This window comes from Lepidochelys olivacea, assembly GCF_965140295.1.
Source record: "Lepidochelys olivacea isolate rLepOli2 genome assembly, chromosome: 9".
In the NCBI taxonomy this organism is placed as follows: domain Eukaryota; kingdom Metazoa; phylum Chordata; order Testudines; family Cheloniidae; genus Lepidochelys; species Lepidochelys olivacea.
The window spans coordinates 16,044,916-16,070,537 of NC_140419.1; the positions used below are offsets into that span (position 1 = coordinate 16,044,916).

General features: G+C 43.4%; 1 protein-coding gene across 7 annotated transcripts in view; it reads left to right on the top strand.

Moving 5' to 3' along the window:
• The first annotated feature begins 1,805 nt into the window (after nt 1-1,805).
• Nucleotides 1,806-25,622, top strand: part of TNIK (TRAF2 and NCK interacting kinase) — a 300,446-nt gene continuing 276,629 nt past the window's right edge. For 5 of the 7 annotated variants that reach the window (XM_084638585.1, XM_084638587.1, XM_084638590.1 and 2 more), the window contains exon 1: nt 1,812-2,254. In XM_084638585.1, coding sequence (XP_084494711.1) covers nt 2,198-2,254 — 57 coding nt within the window. In that variant the 5' untranslated portion in view covers nt 1,812-2,197. Of the gene's footprint in view, nt 2,255-25,622 lie in introns of all 7 variants that reach the window. The other 2 variants (XM_084638591.1, XM_084638586.1) reach the window with 2 other exon arrangements.

Here is a 25,622-nt window from a genome sequence, read left to right on the forward strand (position 1 = left end):
TTCAGTTCTAGAACTCTGAACTTCCTTCCCTGCAGGGCATTCTCTGTGCAGACAGCACAGTGACCGTGAACAGAGAGGACAAAGCGGGGAGGGGCAATGGGCTGCCCCTAGATCTGCGACTGGCTTACGATATCCTATTGCTTATGGGGAAATTTCAGTAGCTAGGCTCTGCTTTGCTAGGCTAGCCTGCTGGCTGCCTCTGCTTCCCAAATTACTCCTTGTAATAAGTGTGCTGCATCTCAGACGACAAAGCCCTTTATGCACTAGCTGCAGGCATCAAGCCTTTCTGTCAATTGCATGATTGTTTGCTATTAAAAAGAAGTGCAAAGAGCATCTTAATCCATGAAGCACAATTAAAATCCAACTGCTCTTCTATACACAAGTTACTGTGTGGTGGTGGTTGCCACTTCACAGATCTGCATTTTGTAAGATCCCCACACAAACCTGTGAAATTTGACAATCTCCCCAGTGTATCCTCTGTAATATCCTTCCCGAGGCAACAAATACATGGAATGTACCAGGTTTGGGGATGGTTGAGAATAACAAATAAGGAAAAAGGCAAAAGCTGGAACTTCCCGGAACCTGCTGGATTCTGCTAGATTCTACTGCACTCGAAGTAGAGAACCAGTCTAGCTGCTTCTATTGAACCAAAAAAATCCAGTTGTGGACACATCTCAGAGCAAGAGCACTGCAAAAAAACCCAGATCTGATATCTGGATCCTGTGGGTTCAAGTCAATTTTTAGGCCTCAACCCCATATTGAACGGCATAGATAGAGAATTAGGTGTAGGCACTTCTTCTACACCTAACAATTCCAGATCTTAATTCATCCGGGAACGTGAGTGCTGCGAAAACCTAGATTCATGTATCTGAATCTTGGCAATTTTTGGCCCCAGCCTCCGAATTGTACAAACCTAATCTACAGTAAGTGGCTGCTCTTGCACCAGGATGTGTTGAATGCTAAATTCTCTTGGTAAAGGAGGAGTGGCAACGTGTGTTGTCTATTTTAATGGTATAATTAGGGGGCTTGGGGCCAACAAATGGAAGGATCCAGCTGCTAAATATTTGTGGTGCTTTTGTGCAGAGATGGGTCTAGATTTTTGAAGTGGAATTTGGGGAGCTACCGTTCTCTCTGGCTGGTAGGCTTCTTGGATTTGGAATTTAAATAGAACTATCTGAATCTAGCAGGATCCATGTACCAGATACACATTTTTGCAGAGCTGCTGCATCAGTTTGCAACAGGGCCTGGATTTTTTGGAGTGTCTACATTTTTTATTCCTCTATTTAAACAGTAAAACTTTGGGAAGTAGTGCTCAAAATTGACTGAATGCAGCAGAACCCAGGTACCATGCATGTGTTTTTCCAGTGCTATTGGGCTGGGTTATATCAGGATCCAGATTTTTCTCTTAAAGCAGGAACAGATAGTACAATGGGCCAAAATTTGCCAAGATCCGGATGGAGCTAAATGCCAGATCCGGGTTTTTGTGGTGCTCCAACTGTAGGGTGTATGTGTGTGTTTGTGGGGTTGAGAGTGTGTGTTTGTGGCCGTGAGTGTGTTTTTTTCTTTTGAAGTAACAGGATCTGTTACAATTGTTCTTTATTTTGATGGTCCAATTTGAGGGTTGCAGGTCCACAAATCGGCAGGGTCCGGGTCCGGGTCCGGGTCCAGGCAGTTTTTACTTTTATTCCTTTCCCCTGAAGGATAATAGTGCAAAACACATGGCATGGAAATGCTGCCTGTCTCCTGAGGGAAGGCAACACCCACTTTGTGACTCTCACTCCTCCCAGGAAGCCGTGATAGACACTTGTGTGGCTCTCTCTCCATCCGACTGGAGGAGTTGATGTGTCTCATTATAACAGCAGCCAATGCAGCCGCCATCCACAGAAAAGCAAAAAGCATGTCCTATTTAAATACACCCACTCCCCAGCATCACCCTTAGCTTTGCACCGGCCTCACCCTCCCTACCAAAAGGATTGCAAAGGAAGATTTGCCCAGGCAGGCACGGTTCGCTGAGGGATTTTTGTTTTGTTTTGTTTTGTTGTTGTTTTCGCTCGTGTTGTCTTTTTCCTTGGTGTGCTGTGGGGGTGTCTCGCCTGAGGAGAGGAGAGGAGTGAAATAGACCCAGGTGGGGCTCCACGCAGAAGATCGCAGCGTTTCATTTATATTTTTGGTCAATTTCACCGGCAAAGAAGTAAACATGGCGAGTGATTCTCCGGCTCGGAGCCTGGATGAGATAGATCTCTCAGCCCTGAGGGTGAGCGAAAAAATCCTCCTCCTAATCCAACACCCCCTCTCCCGCCCCCGCGCTTTATGGCTTGGGATAAATTTGCTATTTTATGCAAGCGGGTGGCATTTGTTCGGCTTTGCAAGGGTGATTCAGCGGCAGCTCTGGGCGCGCGCGCCCGGGCGTGTGTGTGTGTGACAGAGCCCCAGTGAGCGTGTGGGGGGGGGACAGAGCCCCAGTGAGCGTGTGTGTGTGTGTGACAGAGCCCCAGTGAGCGTGTGGGGGGGGGACAGAGCCCCAGTGAGCGTGTGTGTGTGTGTGACAGAGCCCCAGTGAGCGTGTGTGTGACAGAGCCCCAGTGAGCGTGTGGGGGGGGCGACAGAGCCCCAGTGAGCGTGTGTGTGACAGAGCCCCAGTGAGCGTGTGGGGGGGGGACAGAGCCCCAGTGAGCGTGTGTGTGTGTGTGACAGAGCCCCAGTGAGCGTGTGTGTGACAGAGCCCCAGTGAGCGTGTGGGGGGGGGGGGCGACAGAGCCCCAGTGAGCGTGTGGGGGGGGGGGGCAGAGCCCCAGTGAGCGTGTGTGTGTGTGTGACAGAGCCCCAGTGAGTGTGTGTGTGTGTGACAGAGCCCCAGTGAGCGTGTGTGGGGGGGCAGAGCCCCGGTGAGTGTGTGTGTGTGTGTGACAGCCCCAGTGAGCGTGTGGGGGGGGGGACAGAGCCCCAGTGAACGTGTGTGTGTGTGTGTGTGTGACACAGCCCCAGTGAGCGTGTGTGGGGGGGGGGCAGAGCCCCGGTGAGTATGTGTGTGTGTGTGTGTGTGTGTGACACAGCCCCAGTGAGCGTGTGTGGGGGGGCAGAGCCCCGGTGAGTGTGTGTGTGTGTGTGACACAGCCCCAGTGAGCGTGGGGGGGGGGGGACAGAGCCCCAGTGAGCGTGTGGGGGGTGTGTGATGCTTTCTGAAGATCGAGGGGGAAAAATAAAGAAACCTGCATGACTACGACCTGTCCTCCCCCCCCCCCCCCAGGCACGGAATAACTAGCCCAGGGCGAGCTGCTGGTCCCCAGACAATGTCCTGTTGCCCCCCAGCGCTGTGTGTGTTCATCACGTAGCTCTGGATGGGGGTGGGGTGTAGCTCGGTCATCCCTGCCTGGTTGGTTGGTTTTTGTTTTGTTCCCGGGGGCTCGGTGGGGGTAAGTCCAGGCTTGCACGGCGAGCGGCTCCTCTCCCCCTTTGCTATTCGGCCAGCATCTGGCCGGAAGCGAACCTGCGGCTGCAAGGTAGCGACCCCTTGAGCGGCTGGACGGGGCTGGGGACATGTCTGTGTCTCCGTCTGCCGTGCTCTCTGCTGGGTCTCCGCTGTGTGGGCTGGGCTGGCTCTGCGGCTCCGCTCCACCTGGGAGAAGTGTGACATTTCCCTTTCAGCTGGGTTCAGCCAGGTGGCAGAGACATTGGTTTGAATTAAGGCACAGACGCAAATAAACCCTGGCCAGGGAGGATGTGGCTTTTCGTTTCTTTTTGTCCTCAGATATGTGGTAATGCTTACAGCAGCCCTTACCCTGCTGATCTGCCTGCTCTTTCGTGGGGCCTGGCTCAGCTGCTGCCTTCCCCCGGTGTGGAAGGAGGCAGTGGGGAAAACAAAGTCCATTTTGACGTTAGTATTGTGAAATTAGCGCATAATGAGCCCTTAATGATTTCCCTCCTCACCTCCATTGCCCCCAGGGGAATGGGATGCACCTTTCCTTGCCGTTCTCATCAGGCACCGGCTTGTCTTATGGAGCTTGATTAAATAAATGCGTGTACCACACACCGGTGTGTGTGTGTGTGTATTTGTATTTTTATACAAACGGGTCATCACTGAAACGGAATCAATGTGGGCTACTAACACAGATGTGGTGGGCAGGCATTGGAGTGTGGAGGGTCACACCTTGTGGTACAGCACATCGTCACACACTGATGCTAAACCCCGGGAGCCTTTTTTGTGTGAGTCTTCATCTGTTTTCATTAGCTCCTTCCCCCCTCCCCCACTTTTTAAAAGAGACAGCCCTTATTTTAATTTAAAATGTACCGTTTAGATGTCAAGTTTACCAAATATGGCAGCCATCACTTTCTTTGTGACCTGGCGGTTTTTCCTCCTGTTTCCCTAACTTTTATTTTCTTCCATCCTTTTGGTCCTAAGACTGTATTGCTGGTTTCAGCTATTGGTCGCTTAAAGGAGTAGAACCTAACATGAATATGGCTCTTGCAATTCCGGTCTGAAAGCTCATTCCTGCTTTATTACAGCAAGACTGCATATTTCACTGCTGGCACTGACTTTCTTAACAAGAAAAAGAAAATTAGAAGCAGCATCCCCTGAAGACTTTCAAGCGTGTAGTGTTAGAAATATTATTTGCTTCAGTGGAAAGAAGGGCCCCCTTTAACTCATTTGCCCCACTTTCTTGCTGGTGAGTCTCTGGCTGAATAAGGCTGCAAATGATTGCTCAGCAGTTCAAGGTGTGGACAAGAATGTCATATCAGGACCCTGCATTTTAAAAATAAACATTTAGGTCCAATTCACCTCTCACTTATGCTGGTGAATATCGGGAGAAATGTGATTGGCCATAACACCAGTGTAAAGCATATGTCACCTGAAAGAAGAAACAGCCCCTACAAACCTGTGGTTTAGTTTGTTTGTTTGTTCTTAAGGAACATCAGCAGTTTAATGTCCTCATAACACTTATTTTAAAAATTTCTGTAGAATTTCCTTCCAATTTAAGGACCTGAGTGTTTTACAATTATGTCGTCATATTTTTGTTTGTGTGTGTGGTTTTTTTTTAAATGGCAGATCTTGTGCAAGATATAGTCTGTGCAAAATAACTGATATTCTTTTAGCCTCTGAGCAGGACTGTGTTTGCATTTGAAAAAAATGATTCCAGAAATGGAGATATGAAATTCTCTACTGAAATTGCATTCATTTTGCCTCTTGCTTTGCACTCTTTCCATGGCATTGTGCCCTGTCCCCAAATAAAAAAAAAAAAAATTCAACCAAAAAGCTAGCCTCCATTAATTTGATCAGCCACAGGATCTGTTGGCTTGGATTAATGGTAGATCTGCCTCAACAGTATCTAGATGTTGAGTCTCTTTATGCTGCCACTTTGAAGCCCTGAAGAATGGTTGGTGCCAGTTTTGACTGGTGGGGAAGGAGGGTGTATGAGAAAATAAAGGGCATGCTGTGAATCTTCACATACCAAAGTGAAGATAATCTGTCCAGAGATCCCAAAATGAAGAGACATGTATCGGGTTGGAGAAAAGCCTATTGGTATCTACTACATTAGATAAATTATTCAAGAACAGTTAATCTGTGTGCACATTTGACCCTACGTGATGCTCCAAGGTCGGCAAGATCTAGGGTGAGCTGTTGCTCTGGCTCAGAAGTAGCCCTTAGCATTAGGGATCAAATTTTTCTCAACACCTAGCTGTAAAGAATAGATGTCATTCATTCATTTGGGCCTGAACTTCATTTTCTAATGCTTTATTCCCCAATGTACATGGCACACATTTCCTGGGCATAGCAGACATTCCCTGGATATGCACAAAATCCAAAGAGGAAGAATAGCAGACGCTGAATAATTTAAATGGGAGAGGCCTGTTATGGCATTTTCATTTCAGTTATACAAGTCAAACAAAAATTGGGACCCTAATTTGTTGAGGAATAGCTCTTCTAAACGAACCTCATTTAGCACTAAGAATAACTGAAGGTTATTCATCTGATACGTTGTGGAGTTTCAATCATTCCACAGTTTCTGAATAAAAAATCAATAGTAAATTTGCTGCCAGAGCACAAAACATGTCAGAGAGGAGTAATTTCCTTAGGCTCACACAATTTAATTCCTTACAAAATAAGGAAAGGGCTGTGTTGCTGCAGCTTTGTAAATGTGTGTGTCTAGGTGGAGGAACCATTGTTCAGTTCTCGACATGTCAGAAATAGTGAGAAATAGCTATTAAAAATGTTATAAACCAGAAGCGGACAGCCATTCAAAGCCAGGTTGACGAAACAGTTCATGCCTAAAAACAAAATGGGAAAAAAGAAAAGAAATGCTTATGAAATGTGTCACTATGTTTGATTCAACTGAAATTTTGTTTTTGTAAACACACTGATCAGAAAGAGAACACAATGCACAGAAAACCTGCCTATTAATAAGCAGTCAAGTAAACTTACACTAAGCTGAAGTCTTAATCATGAGGTTGTCATCTTTCTTTCTTCTGGTTTCCTTTTCTCTCAAGTAATAGGGGTATATTCAACACTTCCATGGAATTAAAGTATGGTGTGCAGTTAAATATTGAATATGGTTTGAATAAAATCAAGAGTCCTGCAAACCCTTTTTCACACAAGCAGGTTTTAGTGGCCTATGTAGTCTCACTGATTATTTGCCTGAGCAGGAATTTGCAGAATTGGACTGTAAACCAGCATTAATAAATGCCATTTAAAAATAATAATAAAGTTTTTCCACATTGATATTTATGCCAATCAAAGAATGGTCCACCACAGTAGTGTGTATATGTGGAACAAAGGTCTGAAGCAATTAAAATTGATGCATTGAGTGTGACCTGCTTAAAATGCATGGATCGGTGCACCTGGTAAGCATATTTAGGACCCAATTCTGCCTTCTTTGCTGTCTGTCTCCATCAATCATTTTATACAGTGCTCATCATCATGGTATCCATGTACCTTGGCTTCAAAAAGGAAAGCTGAGGGCACACGAAAAGGCAGAATGAGGCCTTACATATTGGAAGAATTCTGGAAATATTGATCATTCGGAAGGCTGATGAGTGTTGTTAATGTTACAGAAAACTGTAAGTTAAGATGATGAAGATACCTAAGAACAGGTAGTACCACATACATACACTGACATGGGGATTAGACAAATAGCAAAATAACGTTCTTTTATACTGGGTTGGAAGATATTATTTTATATTTTTGCCAGTCTTTTCGACATGTTTAATAGCAGAATGAGTTGAATTGGCTTGGCTGTTAGCAGAATAATGTTCAATATCAGGAAGAGAGCAGGCTGTTGAGATGCACTTTAAATAGGGGGACTTTTTTAAAAATAAAAATGAGGATTTAGTAACTAGGGGTCCAATAGGACATTTTTTTGCTACTGTTAAATTCACACTATGTTGTAAACCCAACATATAATAGTTCTCTGTCTGTAAGGTGCTTAAAGATTTTTTTTTCTTTAAGAGGTTTTATAACCTGCTCCTCTTTAGTGGGGTCCCAGATCTCTGGCCTGAGCCCAAACGTCTACACTCCAGTTTTACAGCCCCGCACAAGCCTGAGTCAGCTGACACAGGCCAGCCATGGGTGTTTATTGCTTTGCAGACATACCATAGACTTTAGGGCCAGAAGGGACCATCACAATCATTTAGGCTGAGCTCCTGTACATTGCAGGCCATAGAACTTCACCCACCCACTCCTGTAATAGGCCCATAACCTCTGGCTGTGTTACTGATGTTCTCATACCTTAATTTAAAGACCTAAAGTTATAGAAAATCCATAATTTACTCTAGTTCAGACCAGCAAGTGACTTGTGTGCAGAGGAAGGCGAAACCCCTTCCTCCTCCCCCAAGTCTCTGCCAATCTGACCTGGGGGAAAATTCCTTCCCAACCACAAACATGGTGATGATCACTTAGACCCTGAGCCTGTGGGCCAGATGTACCAATCAGACACTGGGAAAGAATTCTCTATATTAACTCAGAGCCTCCCCATCTCTGGCCATTGGAGACATTTGCTAATGCCATTGTAGGCAATCTCATCATACCATCCCCTCCATAAATTTATCAAGCTCAGTCTTGAAATATGTTAGTTTTTTGCCCCCAGTATTCCCCTTGGAAGGCTGTTCCAGCACTTTACTCCTCTGATAGTGCTGGAAATGGCCCACCTTGATTATCATACACATTGTAAGGAGAGTGATCACTTTAGATAAGCTATTACCAACAGGAGAGTGGGTTTGTGGGGGGGGGGGGGTGGGGGGGAGGGGAGGAGGAGAAAACCTGGATTTGTGCTGGAAATGGCCCAACTTGATTATCATACACATTGTAAGGAGAGTGATCACTTTAGATAAGCTATTACCAGCAGGAGAGTGGGGTGGGGAGAGGTATTTTTTCATGCTTTGTGTGTATAAAAAGATCTTCTACACTTTCCACAGTATGCATCCGATGAAGTGAGCTGTAGCTCACGAAAGCTTATGCTCAAATAAATTGGTTAGTCTCTAAGGTGCCACAAGTACTCCTTTTCTTTTTGTGAATACAGACTAACACGGCAGTTACTCTGAAACCTCTGATAGTTAGAAACCTTTGTCTAATTATAAGCCTGTTGATGGCCAGTTTATATCCATTTATTCTTGTGCCAGCATTGGTCCTTAACTAAAATAACTCCTCTCCTTCCCTGGTGTTTATCCCTCTGATGTATTTTTAAAGAGCAATCATATCTCCCCTGAGCTTTTGTTTTGTTAGGCTAAACAAGACAAGCTCCTTAAGTTTCCTTTTGTAAGTCAGGGTCTCCATTCCTCTGATCATCTTAGTAGCCTTTCTCTGCACCTGTTCCAGTTTGAATTTAACTTTCTTAAACATAGGAGACCAGAACTGCACACAGAGTTCCAGATGAGGTATCACCAGTGCGTTGTATAATGGCAATAACACATCCCTGTCTCTACTGGTAATATCTAGCCTAATGCATCCTAGGTGCATTAGCAACCTCTTTCATGGTCGCATCACATCAGTGGCTCGTAGTCATCCTGTGATTGACCAATATACTCAGGTCTTTCTCCTTCTCTGTCGCTTCCAACTATAGTCTTCAACTTATACCAGAAATTCTTGTTCTTAGTCCCTAAGTGCATGACTTTTCATTTTGTACTATTAAATTTTGTCGCATTCTGTTACCCAGTTTTCAAGGTTGCCCAGTCTTGTATGATATTCTGGTTCTCCTCTGTACTGGCTTTACCTCCCAGCTTTGTGTCATCTGCAAAGTTTATTAGCACACTCCCACTTTTTGTGCCAAGGTCATTAATGAAAGTGTTAAATAGATTTGTCCCAAGACCAATCTTTGAGGAACTCCACCAGTAACCTCCCTCCAACCTGACAGTGTCAGCATGTCATTTCTCAAAACAACAGATTTCAATGTCCTGGAGCCTAGTTCTTCAAACATATATGTTAGCAGGATTGGGTCCCAAGACTGCCTGTGAGCTATTGCAATCGTTGCCATAGCTTGATCAGCTACTGCCTAATCCATCTTGAATCACCGCTTCTCAGCCACTTGAGTGTGAAAGTTGCTCTAGAAAAACAAATCCTATTCTTTCATCACTTTGAGACTTGGTGATTGCACAGCTGTGCCTTGTCTAACTAGTCTTGGCATGCCTGGATTTAACATGCTTAGGTACACTTTGTTCTTATATGTGATTTAAGCAATAAGGGCCACATAGCAATCCTTCATTAGTCAGAGAAGGACCTGCTGGGTGGATAAGGAGAAGGGGCTTGTGGAAAATAGAAGGCACTTAGCAGCTGTTCCTTGCCTAATTGGTAAAGGAGCCTATGTGGGTCCTTATTTTATTATAAACCAAGAACAGTCTGAAAGCAAATCCCTGAATCTGAACACTGCTGCCTCTGAGGTGTTTGAAAGCCAGATCTGGATTTACAGCTTGAGCTCCTCTCTGTGATAAACCTGGCTGCTAGAGATCAGCGGCATTGTTTCTCTCTCTCTCTTTTTTTTTTTTTTGGTGAAAGGTTGATGTCATTTGCCTCAATGCCTCTATTTCTGGATGCTCAATTTTAGACTCCTGAAAGAAGCTTGACTTCCAAAAAGTGCTGAGCACCCATCCTCTGGAAATGGGGTCCCTTTAATGTGCGTGATGTTGGGGTCCCCAACTCACTTGTCACTTTGGAAACTCTCGGTATTAGGGTTGGTTCCAGGGGAAGACGCTCGGCTAAGTAGTAGTGATATTGGTTGACTTGTGTAGAACGGGATGAAACACAACGGTGTCACGGTTTATTCCCATAGCTGTGCCTCTGTAGGACAGTGAAGTTTTGATGACCATTTGTTTGTATTAGCTGATCTTTATTAATTAAGATATGAGCCTCTTGTGCACTAGTAAGAATGCTGGCATTGTACTGTTACCAGTATTTCATCAGTTTGATAACATAGGATATGTCACATACAGTAAAGACATGCTAGAAATGCTATTAATGTTCCAAACGTATGAACAGCCACTCTAATACATCATGACAGGTTTCAGAGTAGCAGTCGTGTTAGTCTGTATTCGCAAAAAGAAAAGGAGGACTTGTGGCACCTTAGAGACTAACCAATTTATTTGAGCATAAGCTTTCGTGAGCTACAGCTCACTTCATCGGATGCATACTGTGGAAACTGCAGAAGACATTATATACACAGAGACCATGAAACAATACCTCCTCCCACCCCACTCTCCTGCTGGTAATAGCTTATCTAAAGTGATCACTCTCCTTACAATGAGTATGATAATCAAGTTGGGCCATTTCCAGCACAAATCCAGGTTTTCTCACCTCCCCCCCCCCCCCCCAAAAAAAAAAAAAAACCACACACACACAAACTTACTCTCTTGCTGGTAATACGTAAAAGAATAAATGGACACAAATCAGATGTCAAGAATTGTAACATTCATAAACCAGTCGGAGAACACTTCAATCTCTCTGGTCACGCAATTACAGACATGAAGGTCGCTATCTTACAACAAAAAAACTTCAAATCCAGACTCCAGCGAGAAACTGCTGAATTGGAATTCATTTGCAAATTGGATACTATTAATTCAGGCTTAAATAGAGACTGGGAGTGGCTAAGTCATTATGCAAGGTAGCCTATTTCCCCTTGTTTTTTCCTACCCCCCCTCCCCACAGACGTTCTGGTTAAACTTGGATTTATGCTGGAAATGGCACACCTTGATAATCATACACATTGTAAGGAGAGTGGTCAGTTTGGATGAGCTATTACCAGCAGGAGAGTGAGTTTGTGTGTGTGTGTGTGGGGGGGGGGGGTGAGAAAACCTGGATTTGTGCTGGAAATGGCCCACCTTGATTATCATGCACATAGTAGGGAGAGTGGTCACTTTGGATGAGCTATTACCAGCAGGAGAGTGAGTTTGTGTGTGTGGGGGGGAGGGGCGGAGGATGAGAAAACCTGGATTTGTGCTGGAAATGGCCCAACTTGATTATCATACACATTGTAAAGAGAGTGATCACTTTATATAAGCTATTACCAGCAGGAGAGTGGGGTGGGAGGAGGTATTGTTTCATGGTCTCTGTGTATATAATGTCTTCTGCAGTTTCCACAGTATGCATCCGATGAAGTGAGCTGTTTTTGTAGCTCATGAAAGCTTATGCTCAAATAAATTGGTTCGTCTCTAAGGTGCCACAAGTACTCCTTTTCTTTTTGCGAATACAGACTAACACGGCTGCTACTCTGAAACCTGCTTTTGGTTAGGGCTCTAATGAGAGTTTTTGGTTAAAAGGGAAACAAAAGAAAGCAATCTGCACTGCCTCTGCTCTCTACCTTCCCATATATGAGGTTTATTGAATGCCAGGGAGTGGGGGATTTTGTTTAAAACATTGGCTTCCCTTAAATTGGCACTGCTATAGCCCATTCCTGTACAGTCCTGAATCTTAGCAAATATCTCGATTTCTTCCCTTTCCCCTCCATGAGTGGGGACACAAAGAGCATCATCTCATGAGTATTTTGAAATCTGCTGTTGATATTTATTTGACACTCCAGGTTTAAAAGCAAAACAGCCTAGTGATTATTGAATATGACTGACACCTTTACTATCGGGGAATGGTATACTAAGAAGTATCGCTACTAGTACCTCTCGTCTGCAACCCTACATATCTTCTGTGTACCAAATATACACTATGTAAATAGAAGTAAGTAGTAGTTGGTTGAAATGCTCTTGGATTCTTGAGTTCTGGATTTGTCACCATTAGGGTTGAACCATTTCCTGCTAATGGTCTCACTGAGTCTCTCTCTCTGTTCCTTTCTCGTGGCCAAATCATATTCCTTTAGAGACTTGTCATGTTGTTAAAAAACGTGGCTATGAAATTGCTGCTGCTGTAGGGCCTTGACCTCTGTTCTAGTCAACTATCAAGACAACTGTGGGTTGTTTTGTTTTTAACCTACAGAATATAGCACAAATCCAGCAAGGTACTTACCTGTACTTAAATCTGCTCAAGCACATGCTTAACTTTAAGTATGTGCTTAAAGTGCTTGGCTAGGTTGGAGCGTAAGGATGGTAAAAGTAACTCTTAAAAAAAGGCATTTCAATAGTGCGTGTATATACAAGGCAGTCAGTACATCAGATTACACCTTTTATACACACGCAGGAGCAAATGATCAGCGTAGACCCTGTAATTTCTATACGAAGGTGTTCAGCTACCAAAGTACATTAAATGTAGTGGGTAGAACAGGTGGTTAGGAATAATTGTGATCTCCATTTGAACTGGCTGTAAATGTATTGACAATAATCACCCGTGTGCGTCCAAGGAATAGATGCACTTGAAAGTTACTGTATACAGGATCATGGTGCACAGACAGTGCAATCATAACTTCAACTTGCAAACTCTGAGATGCTCTTTGAAAATCTTTCCCTTACAATTGGATTTGAATCTTAAATTTCCTTGCTTGATACCTGAAGACCAAGGGCAAAATATTGATCATCATTCTGACTTCCACAGACTTAAAATATAAACAAGGAGCTTCTAAAACAATCCTATTAGATTTCACACAGTTCTATCTCTAGGGAAACTAGCAATAATGGGCAAATAGGTAACATGGTGTGGAGAAGGGAAAAAATACAGTTTGATGCAATTTATAACATCACAATCGTGACAATCAGCAATAGCCATTAAAGAGAGCAAGAGAAGACTCAACTCCCGTTTGGTATGATATATATCAGAGGGGTAGCCGTGTTAGTCTGGATCTGTAAAAGCAGCAAAGAGTCCTGTGGCACCTTATAGACTAACAGACGTATTGGAGCATAAGCTTTCATGGGTGAATACCCACTTCGTCAGATGCATGTATTCATCCACGAAAGCTTACGCTCCAATACGTCTGCTAGTCTAGAAGGTGCCACAGGACTCTTTGCTGGTATGATATAGGGCATCATGCCGATCTCTCTTTGATTCTGTCTTATTATAATTGTATTACATTTTGAAAAGCTTGCTTTTTGAGAGTTGAAGTTACAGCATCTAGCTCTTCTAATGCTAACCTTCCTTTGGAGAGCTATGGATGGAGACTGGCTTTCTCCCCATTTTACAGATGGAAAAACTGAAAAAAATGAGAACAAAACCTGTGGCAGTGCGTCTCAAAGCCTGCACCTACAAAAGGGCTTGCGATACAAGATAGCTGCATAGATGCTTCTGCTCAGGCTCTGAGGACCACCCCCTTGCTGGGTTTCAGAGCCTGAGTGGGAACAGCTCTGCTGCTATTTTTAGCACTGTAGCGTGAGCCTGAAGACCTGGTCTCTGAGACTTGCTGCGCTGGTGTTTTTTTGGTGTGGTTTAGACATATCCTGAGATGTGGAACAATATATTCAAGGTCACACAGCAGACTAGGGGCAGAGCTGGGACTAGAACCCAGGGCTCCTAATGCTTAGCACAGCACATCACCCTCTCCATTGGACTACACTGGCTTGCTGCACTAACAGAAGCCACAATCATTTCAAGCTCAGTTACCTGAAGAGCTACATTTAGTAGTTACAAAGCCAGTAGCCTTTGATTTTTCCCCCCTCTATCTCCCTCCCTTCTCCTTTTGTTGCTCTGAACTATGCCTGCATATTGAAACTGCCTGAGAATAGAGCAGGCAGCAAATGCAATGAGCTTTGACATTCTGCACGTAAAAGGCTTATGATTTCAGAGGGAGAACTGTCTAAAGAAATGGCAAAACTTTTTTTCCCCAGCACTAAATGCAGGACTAATCCTGAGGTAGGGGCTCATTGCCCTGAATTTCCCAGCAGCGTGCTTCATTTCTTGCAAGACTAGGCCCTAGCTTTTTGCTTTTGTACCCAACGAGTTTGGCTAATTGCTTGTTTTAAAAGGGGAAGGAAGCATATGAAGTTGGAAAAAAGTGTTTAACAAAGAGGTTTAATCGTGATTCACTTATAATTTTCTGCACTCTTGATTTTACTGGTTTAAATGGTGAACGCTTCCAGAATGGAGAAAGGCTCCTATCTTTCAGTCCAGAATGGTTTTTCTGATATTACTCACTTTCCCCACATACTCACCAGGCCACATCCCCGAAGTTCCAGGTGTGTGTTAGTAATAATCGTCATCAATGTAAGTGATAAAATAAAGCAGCCAGCACTATAGTATCCAGGTGGATTTCATATATTTTAGGGCAAGAGCAAGCAATGCTTCTTCCCTACAGAAGAGGTGAGCAGACATGATGTTGAAGCAATTGCCCAGCACAGAGCTAACTAGCTACCATGAATTTAGCAAAGAGCAAAACCAAGGCTGTAAGTTAAATGCTAGTTTCAGAGTAACATCCAACGAAGTGAGCTGTAGCTCACGAAAGCTTATGCTCAAATAAATTGGTTAGTCTCTAAGGTGCCACAAGTACTCCTTTTCTTAAATGCTAGTGTAATAGGATGAAGGATACTGACCCCTGTCTTGTGACAGGAATATTTGGCTTTGGAGATGAGTTGGTCAGAAAATGAGGTGGGGTGTTTATATGGAAAATTTGATTTTTTGGCTTTCTGATGAAATCTTGATTTTTTTTAGGAAAGCAGATGCTTTCTATGAAAAGTTTCACTGAGCCAAATACCCAATTTTTGTGGCTGGGGGAGGGGAAAGTTTCAGTGGAACATTTTTGACCAGCCCTGATTGAGGGGATTCCTTCTTATGGTTAATGGAAGACCTGGACATAAGATATCTATCAATGTTCCTACACTCTGGCCAAACTCTGACATGTTCCCAGTGGAGCAAATTCCAGAGAAAAGGCCCAACCTTTGAGTTCCCAGACCCTGATAGGTAATGTTTTTTTAAAAAAGGGTGGGGGGAAACCTTTCCCAATTCTTGGACAGCTCATGTGCATGTTTTATGAATGTGGAGGAATGGACAGAAACTTGCACTATTTAAAGCCTGTTTGTTGACAAGGCAGATATTAGACAGCCTCTACAACCTTGAACCTGACCCATAAAGTCTGCTCCCTTAAGAATGAGAGTCAATTCCCGTTCCTTGCTGCTTTCCCCTCGGGTCTCAGAGTGGCAAATATGCCTTATTAGTGGGGTAACTTCAGAATGAGCACCATTTTGCTACAGGCACAGCTACCTAATGGATTTGATTTGTGATACTTGCTGGGGAAATAGAAGGTCCCTCAAAGGTCACGAGCCCTGGCTTTACCCATTACGCCAATAAGCTGGCAGCCTCTCTCCAGGAAGACCTTTGATTTCAAATTGTTCTCTGGGTTTTACACAACACCGTATGTAGTGGATATTTGTGGTGGTTGTTTTTGTCTGAGAAACAAAAATGGCTTGAGTTACTGAAGGGAACTGGGATAATATCAGTCATGAAGTGGAGGGAAGAACAATAATTTCATGGGTGATCTCTGCTATCCAAAAAGAGAACATCTCCAGTGCAGTTTTGATTATCAGTATGGGAAGCTCCATCTATTAGGAAACCTTGATCATCCAATAATGGATGTCAGGGACCACTCCCCTGTTTTGGGTAGCTGAGACTTGGGAAATCCAGATAGTACCACAATTGTGAATTGACAACGAGCATGGCCTGCTGCAAGAAAAATGCTTTCTTTAATTTGCTCAAGAGCCTGGGAGTGATAAGTTCTTCCTTATGTGTGAATCCTCATCAGTCTGGTAGATATAATATGCTTTTCTTAATTACCCCACTCCAAAAGGGTGTGTGTGTGTGTTTTTTTAAATTGCTTTTAGCTAGAAAAGGTACATGAAACACTGAAACTGTGTCTGCATACTTCTTCTGTAGAGTGCTTTAAAGAGCTAGCCCACTAGGTTGCATGTTCTTTTGAAAAGAACACTTTTTAGGTGCAAAAGGTATAGCAAAGTGTGGATGTTGCTTTATAAATTAGGAATAATCCACAATTAAATTGGGTAACTCAACACATTTGTCACTTCCTTCCTCTTTTCATTTATTTACTTCTAAGATAAACTGGTAACCGAGAATTAACATAAAAGTTAATAGGCGTTCCTTCCCTAGCTCATTCTCCTGTTTCCTAGGTACTGTACTGCATCACATGTTGTATGTCAGGTAATCTCTGGTCATTGTGTCAATTTTCTAACTTTTAGAGATGGCAGATGCTATAGGGATGCCAAATGTGATTATTATCATTGCAATACTGAAGAGGCACAACAGGATATCAGAGAAGAAGTTGAAGAACCAGCGTCAATACACAATTTCATTGTTTCTCTTTGATTGTAGCTCTTCAGTTTGCCAGGTATCTGAAGGCCTCCTTGAAAACTTGACTTTACAATATACACCCACAAATATATGTATCTGACTTGCCGAAGCAAATGGTTGGTTTTTGTGTACATTGACATTTTTGGGTGAGACTTTTTCAAAAGCACTTAGCATTGGCCTAACTCCTCTCCCCATGATGTTGATGGAAGTTTACTGTTGACAACAGTGGGTGCTGAGTTAGTCCAAAGCAAAATGCTTATAAAATCCCACCTTATGTGCTTGCACCTATTGAGACCTTTTGAAAATATAGGCTTACATTTTCAAATGTGGGTGCCTAAAACTAGGCACCTAAGTGAAAAGCAGCCTCACTTTGCAGAGCTGTTGAGCATCCACAAAATGAAGTCAATCCTGGAGCTCAGCATCTCTGAAAATCAGGACACAGTTATTAAGGTGATTGATTTTAGGCAGCCAACGTTGCAAATGTTGATCCAAATGAGTCCAGGTGTGGATCTGAGCTCTGCAAGCCAAATGTGCCTGGAATTCTTTTTCCTATTCTCAAAAAGAAAAGGAGTACTTGTGGCACCTTAGAGACTAACCAATTTATTTGAGCATAAGCTACAGCTCACGAAAGCTTATGCTCAAATAAATTGGTTAGTCTCTAAGGTGCCACAAGTCCTCCTTTTCTTTTTGCGAATACAGATGAACACGGCTGCTACGCTGAAACCTTTTTTTATTCTGTGAACAAAATGGTTTTGACTTTATGTACAGAAGCCTCTTCTAAATAATATAACTAGCCATTTAAAGATGTCCTTCTCAAGAGACCAAGTGGCACTGTGGATGAATGACCCTGCATATTTTTCAGTTAAAAACAACAACAAAAAAAGGCTTCCCTATAGCTGTAGGGGCCTCCAAAGAAAACTCAGGATTGTTCCTCTTAAATATATTGGATGTGGTGAAAAAGGGGTCGTCCTGTATGTTATGTACCCCAGGAATTAAAAACCCAGTAACTTCCAAGCAATGTTTCGGGCTGCAATGAATCCCGATGCCTCAGTTAAGACCTTTCTCTCCCACTTCCCCACCCCACAGTAGAATGGAAGTGGTGACTTCATCTTAAACATAGTAGTGCCAGCACTCCATGTTGGAGAGGAAAGGGCAATGCAGTTTTCCCTCTAGTTCAATATTCACTCTTAGCACCCTGGCTGCCAGTGTCTGAGGGGGGGAGTCATGCAATATGTAGCATCTTCTAAATTGCTAATGCTCCACGAAGAAAGAAATGGGGATGGAGTGGGGAGGGAAGCAGTGGTTTTGGAGTGTTGCCTGGGCCCAGGTTTTAAAATTAAAAGGGTTTTAAATAGTCTTTTTTCTGGCTACGCAGACAAGCTGTCTTCATTGCAATAAGTCTTGGGCTTTTAAATATTGATTAGCTGAGCGACTGTGGTGATTCTGTGGTCTTCCTCTTGCCGCCCTGTAGGGATCAGTGTATTAGTATGTTCAAAGAGCCTGGGATAGCTAAATGGGATTGTGGTAATGAGAGCTTTGCAAATGGTCTCCAAAACGAAACTCTCAGCCACAGTGACTACCTCCTCCTGTCTGAATACCCTGGACTGCTCTAAATATAAACACTGCCCAGAGCTCTGCACTGATGGAAATGCTGAAAGAGGACAAAAACAAATTTTCCAAGTCTAGTATACCGAGTTCAATACACTCTTCCCTGGTGATGATGGACAGAAATCTCAGCCATTTGCTCTGAACTAATATTCAGTGAGCTTTTAATGGGCATCGGGAGTACTATGAAAAGGAGAGGAGAGCTGGTACATGCAGAAATGAAAGAGAGCAGCGGGAGCTGAATCGGGACCTGTGAGAACGTCCCTCTTCAGGTTGGCACTTGCTCATTGGTTTAGCCTTGCTATCTTGAAAGGGATTAATTTAAGCCCAGGTTTCAGGACTTTGCTGAATTGGTGCCACTGTCACAAGTGTAAACTCATTCTCAGGGAGTTGTGCAAACTTGACTGAAACCATATGTTTACATATAGAAAAAGATTGTGAAATAGTCACAAGAAATTCTTAGTACTTGAGTGCTGGGAGTGCCTCCAGGTGAAATTGTGGACCTGACTGTGGTAGGGACTGTTGAAACCCAGAGATAATCTAGCCTGAAAAACTTTAAATCTAAGTAGCCAAGGCAGAGAAACTAAAAGAGAGATGTAGTATTATTGGTCCCACTTTACAGATGGAAATATGAGTCTCAGAGAGATTAAAGCCCTAATCCAGCAAAGCATTTAAGCATTTGCTTAACTTGAACAATGTGAGGAGTTTCACTGAAGTCAATGGGACTGCTCACATACTTGAAGTTTAAATGTGGGCCTTGACCCAGCAAAGCACAAGTGACTTGCTGATGGTTACACAGGAAGGCTGTAGTAGAGCCAAGAGTTGAACTCAGATCTCCTGATAGCTAGGTCAGGGTTTAACCACAAGGCCATCTTGCCTTCCAAGTTCTTGTCTCTGAAGCTGGAAATAAAAAATAAATACAACACTCTTGGGACAAAATAGTGGGCCAAATTATCAAAGGGGCCTTAACGCATGCATGCAGCCCATCAGGGTAATCCACTGGCGGGCCGCCAGACAGTTTGTTTACATTTGCACAGCCAGCCGCTGCTCCTAGTGGCCGTGGTTTGCTGCTCCCGGCCAATGGGAGCTGCAGGAAGTGACGCGGACCGCAGAGACATGCCGGCTGCTGCTTCCTGCAGCTCCCATTGGCTGGGAACAGTGAACCGCGGCCACTGGGAGCTGCGGGTGACCGTGCAAATGTAAACAAACCATCTGGCGGCCCGCCAGCAGACTAGCCTGATGGGCCACAGGTTGCCCACCACTGTTCTAAACTTTGCGGTCCCCAAGCAAACAGCATCTGAGCATGCAAATTGTGTAGCCAGATGTCTGGCTACTCTGCATGTGAAGATGCAGGACTCCTGCACAGACAAGAATGCATGTGCAACATCAGGCTTCGTCCTGCAAATGCTTGTGTACACAATGCGAGTCAAGTTATTTATGTCCCAAAATGTCTTGTTAAGAGTGCTGCTGCCTGTCCACCCTCCTGAATGTACTGTGTTGTTTGTTAGTTTTCAAGTGTATTGTCCAGTCTCGTCTGAAATGACTCGCTTGATGAGGCTTCTTTCAGTGCATTGGGAGGCTGTTTCACAGTCAATGGACCTGAAGGGTGCTCTGAGACCATTGTGGAAGCTATTAGTTGCCCAATTCTTATTAATGTGAGTGGTAACGGTGACACCAAAAGCCTGCACTACACAGTTCTATCTTTCATTAACAATTTTATCTGATTACTGGGGATGGAGTTCTGAGCAAAGTATATTCAGTAAAGAATAGAAAGATAATGAGGAAAAAATATTAAAAACAGAGGAAGTTCATATATACTTGAAATTAACAGATCTGCTTTCTTCAGGCATTCAATGTCCTAGATCTTCAGTTCTTATTCTTCTGAGCCATGTGTTTCTATGGACTGGTATTTGTTTTCAAAGGCACCACATAGTTACACTGGACGTGGATTGATCATTCCAGTGCTACTCTGTGCTAGGAGGTAAAAAACAAGCCATGAAGCAGATAACAGAAGGAAAGACCTGGTGGATAAAAACAGATGTAAAGTGAGCATAACAAAACTTGTTTTCCTTAAAGGAAATAATTGAGGGCAAGTTATCATTTATGATGACCTGGCCAAGGTGACTCATATACTGCAATATAATGAGTCACTTGTTAATGACCTGCAAAGGAAAAGTGCCAAATTCCAGTTAATTTACCATTGTGTAGTTCAATAGCCAGGCTAAAGAAGTGTGTTTAGCATATTGGTACCTAAAATGTTCCTGAAAATAATTGGTATTTAGAACCATAAATGCATCTCTTCTTGGCTGTTGGGGACATGAGCAGTTACTAGAGTGAAGTTAATCACCTTTTAATAGAACTAGGGAGCCACTGAATGTATAAAGATTGTACAAACTACCCTAAAGACTGGTGCTAAATGCACTGTTGCCTAACGGAGCCAAGTGTGGTACTGAAAGGGCAGGATTGCTGAGGACCCTGATTCCTGCCAGTCACCCCAACAGGCAAATTAACAGGTCCCAGTCACAGGTGGTAAGAACAATGTCATCTTGGCAATATTTTAATATAAGGTCAAAGTTTATAGTAAGGATATATTTTTTTTATCAAGGTTTAATGAATGATTAAGAAACATTATAAGCATGCTAGAACATAAGAACAGCCATACTGGGTCAGACCAAAGGTCCATCTAGCCTAGCATCTGACAGTGACCAATGCCAGGTGCCCTAGAGGGAATGAACAGAACAGGTAATCAAGTGATCCATCCTCTGTTGCCCATTCCCAGCTTCTGGCAAACATGTGCACCTTAGGGTTATAAGCAACCTGTCGGGCTCCTGTGACAACTGGCTGTTCATACCAATTAATTATTTGTTAACTCTTTTTTTAAACAATCCTTAAGCGTGACCTCTCCTAGGTTAATACACTGCGCTTTACAAACACATTCGAAGGTAAGGCCCCCTTCACCAAGGAATTTATAATCTAAGGGCTAGACAGGGACTTTGAACTCAGGAGTAGCCCTGGGAGGCATTGTGACTCAAACACATGCCTTTGGTTCACATTTCCTCCCCTCCTGCTTCCTTGCTCCATGGGGATATATTTATTCCATGGGGAATTGACTCCCCTGGGGCTGCCTTAGCCACATCGACCAGCAAGTAAGGAGGTGAAGACCCCAGACATCACCCATCCCTGCACCTTGCTGTCACCTGCTCCAGAAGGGAATAGCTAGGCATACAATGCTCTGTGGAACCTACGTGGCCAGATCCAAGGTCTGGGTAAGGCAGGCAGGGTTGCTGCCTTATACAGTCACAATCCACTCTTTTGCTCCTTCGAGTGAAGGCAGAAGAAATTATTCCTGACGAGAACCCTGCCTTGAGAGGTAGGGGAGAAAATGACACACAGGAAAAAAAAAATCAATTGTCAATTTCTTAAATGACTGGCAGTGATCCAAAAGAAGATTATTTTGTTACTTCTGCTTAAAACAAAACAAAGCAAACCACCTTTTCTGTTAGGCGATGTCCTGAAACTCCTCTTTATAAAACCTGCAGGGAAATTTGCTAGGATTCCCAGAGAGGTAAATGTTTCCACTGCTTCAGATACCCAAAGAAGAGCCAGAGATGTAAATCTGCTGCTTTCCCCCTTGAGACAGCTGGTAACTGTTCTTTAATTAAGGCTTCCAGATTCTCCAGCCCAGCCAAAGCTGTCAGGCTGATGACCCCCACATCCCTCATTCAGGGCTTCTTCTCCATGACATCCACTTTATACTTTAATCCACGTCTTTAGCAGTTTCCATCGTTAGCATGGTATTCTTGCACTGTGCTGCTTCTAGAGGTCCATCATGCCATGCAGTGCCTTGTTCCCATCTTTTCAAAATCCTTGCTGGTGTCTATAAATGAGACCCACAGGAGGGCTTGTCCAGGAAGGAGACCTGTGCCCCTCTGGTAGGGCTCTGTGGAAAGCTTTTGGTTTTCATTAAACTTCAGCAATTAATTTCTCAGTTCCAGGTCCTCCTCTGGTGTAAATCAGTGCATCTGAATTGTCTTTCAATGTAGCTATGTCCAGTTACCCTAGGTTCAGTCTCAACTGAGACTGAGTACTTGTGTGTGCTGGATTCTGTCAGGGTGCCAAAGACCAATGGTAGCTGGACAAATCTGACATTGCCCCTGGTAGATCACCACCTTCTGACCATTCCGACTTTGTAAGGCAAACCACCAGGCTCTTCCTTAGCTTGAGAACATAGGCAGCCCATGTAACAAACTGGCTCAGTCTGTGTCCGAGGAACTGGATGAGTAATCTGATAGAATACTCTGGATACAAGACCACATAATACAAAATCTGATCAACTGTTGAGTTGGGTTAATAACGTACAAATTCTTGCAAATGCTGTCAATCTTTAATTTACTCAAGTCATTGTGTGGAGCAAGTTGCAAGCATCTGACCTAAAATGTACCACTCATGTCTGTTGCACAATAGGTAAAGAAACCAGCATTGTCTTACTGGCTGTAGCATGTAGGGAAAATCTGTCCAGGGCACATTCTTTCCTTCTTCCCCAAACAAATTGTATACTTGGATGACTATCTATGTGGGATGTTGTCAAAGTCTTTCCCTCTGAGTCAGACCCTACAGGATGAAACTTAAATAGGCCACCTATGCACGGACTGAAACCTAGGTTCACGTTCCCAAAAGTTCTAGATCATGTCAAGGTTTATTTTCATCCTTTCATCATCAGCAACAGTCGGTTGCAAACAATGAAGTGCTCATTCAGAGAGTGACTGGAGGAGTAGGTGTCACAGAGAAGGTGGCATGAAACTCCTAGCCATTACTGGAATTCAGGAAAGCACCTATTTCAAGGGCCCTAACTAGCTAAAAGCAGAAATAATTGTAAATAAATGCCAAACAAAGCAAGGCCAAGCTAATAGCGGAAGACACGTCTGCTACACCATATTGTGAATCTATGGGCCACGTGACCTTATTCATGCTAGAGGGGGTCATACTCAACACTGAGAGTTTGGGGGCCAGAATCTGGCCCCTGATGATCCCCCATTTTATCCATGATTATCCCAGATGCCCTTCTCTCATTGCTCTAAAAGCCAAATAAGATTAATCCTCCGTGAGCGGTGGTTTTCAAGCTTTTTTCATTTGCAGGTCCCTAAAAAATTTCAAATGGAGGTGCAGACCCCTTTGGAAATCTTAGACTTAGTCTGCGGACCCCCAGGGGTCTGCAGACCACAGGTTGAAAATCACTTCTGTGGTAATGACAACCTTTCACACACCTTTTAGGCATAGTCTAAATCACTATCTGAAAACCACTGCCCCTGAGTTTCCAAGAGCTTTCCTTTTAAAGTGGGGTAGCAATTCAGAATTCTTATTCCCATCCTTTCCCACTCCTCCATAAATTCATACCATCACTTTAAAATCAAAGGCCCAAACTTGCAGTCTTTACTGAGGCAATGCTCCAATGGAATCGAATGAGTTGAGTTTGAACTGAATCCAAATGAGTTTTGCTGGAGTAATGACTGCAGGAGCAGATCCTTAACACTGTACATGATAGCAGTATTGCAAGACTAGCCCATGATACACACAGCCTCATCAGAGACAGGCCATTCCTCAGTGACGGCTGCAGAGCCTACTTCAAAAAACACTTATGAGATTTATTATGCAATTTACTGTGTAAATCATGTCAGGTAGAAAGCCCAAGTTACATAACTTCCTTGTGACTCTAGCTTATGAAATTGTTTCAAGATTATGCAAGTAGCAGGTGTTGTGGTCTCAAAATGTGCCCTCTCACATTCATTTTCTGTTTCAGAGTAAGTTAACAAAGCTACATATATTTTAAATAAAATTATAGTTCAATGAGATACTTCCTCTTTCTTTCTTGCTTGCTTTCTTTTTTTTTTTAAATGAAAGTTAAACACTTATACAAGCGTCTGGGCTAGATCCTCAGCTGGGAATCTAGCCCACAGTGGTGGTAGATTAGTTGTGCGCAGATCAGAACAGTCAGTGTTCTATTTTCTGTCACAGCTGTATAAGCAAAAGATTCTTGGCCCCACTTAAGGCTGAAATTGTGACTTTTGTTAGTCACAACCTGCTGACACTGCTCCAGACCCATTCATTCAATAAAGAGAGTGAAGGCAAGTGGGAGGGATGGTTCAGCCACATCTGAACATTTCAGACACTTTGAGGGGAACTGTTAACTTGCATGTTTTATATAAAATATATATTCCCAGCAGGACAATCAACTAAGATTTCTAAAGCCCCTTTGTGTGCTCTGCCAGGAACATAAATACTTATGCCTCCCTTGTCTGAGAGAATGGATCTGTGGTGTGAGTCTGAGCCTGAGAGATGTACATTACGGCCAAGATTTTCAAGAACTCAGGGTCAGGTTTTCAAGTGCTGAGCACTACATACCCTGGGCTAGGCTTTGCAAATAGCTTAGCACTCCACTTTCTGCAGTGCCTGAAGGATAGTTAGGCTTCAGGCTCTCCCATCTATCTTCACCCCTTCCTGTCCCACTGCACAGGGACACCCTGAGGAAGAAACACATGACTATTTCTCATTGATGAGACGTCATACCTGGAGCTGGACAAAACTTGACAGCCTTAGTAGTACAGTGTATTTGGTATTCTGGTAGCTGCTGTAGTCCCAGATCAGTGGTAGCCTCTATCTTTCAGCCTATTTTTATTAGCTGTACCTCACACAACTGCCATGATTTGTGAACACCCACTCTCTGAATTTCATTCTCTCCTTCTTTCTTAGAGCTTTCTCAAGCCGCAACTCTTTCCAGACAGCAGAAAAGGAAATGTAAAACTTCACCATAAATACAAATGTAAATTACACTGAGTAGAAGTAAAACACAGTTCAGTCGTCTTGGGTACACTTTACAAGGGTGCTTACAAGGCCCATGAGCAAACACGGCTTGTCCACCTCCTTTTACTCCCTGCAATAATCAATGAACTCCAATTTATTTAAATGTTATTAATTAAATTAATCCATCAATAGGGAGTTACAGATGAGACCCCTTGGGGAGTAAGAAATGTTTTTCCTGATTTATTGCAGAAAAGTCAAGCTTCTCACCCAAGGTCACTCCAAAAACAAAAACAGAAGTGGCAGAGCTGGGAATAGAAATCAGAGCTGCCAGTTCCCTACTCTGTGCTGTAACCATCCACTATTCTGCTGGTCTAATTGGATTAGATGAGGTGTGGTCCTAAGTGTTCTTGATGTTTGCAAGAGCTGATGAACACATTCCATTAAATAAATGCGTGTCTTGTATCCTTGCCAAGGCCAAATGCTAGTGTTGATGTTTGGGAGGGGAAATCACTTGCAGGTTTGAATTCCCAGCAGGGGAGAGAGATGGGGAAATAAAAACAGCCTATAGGTTAGG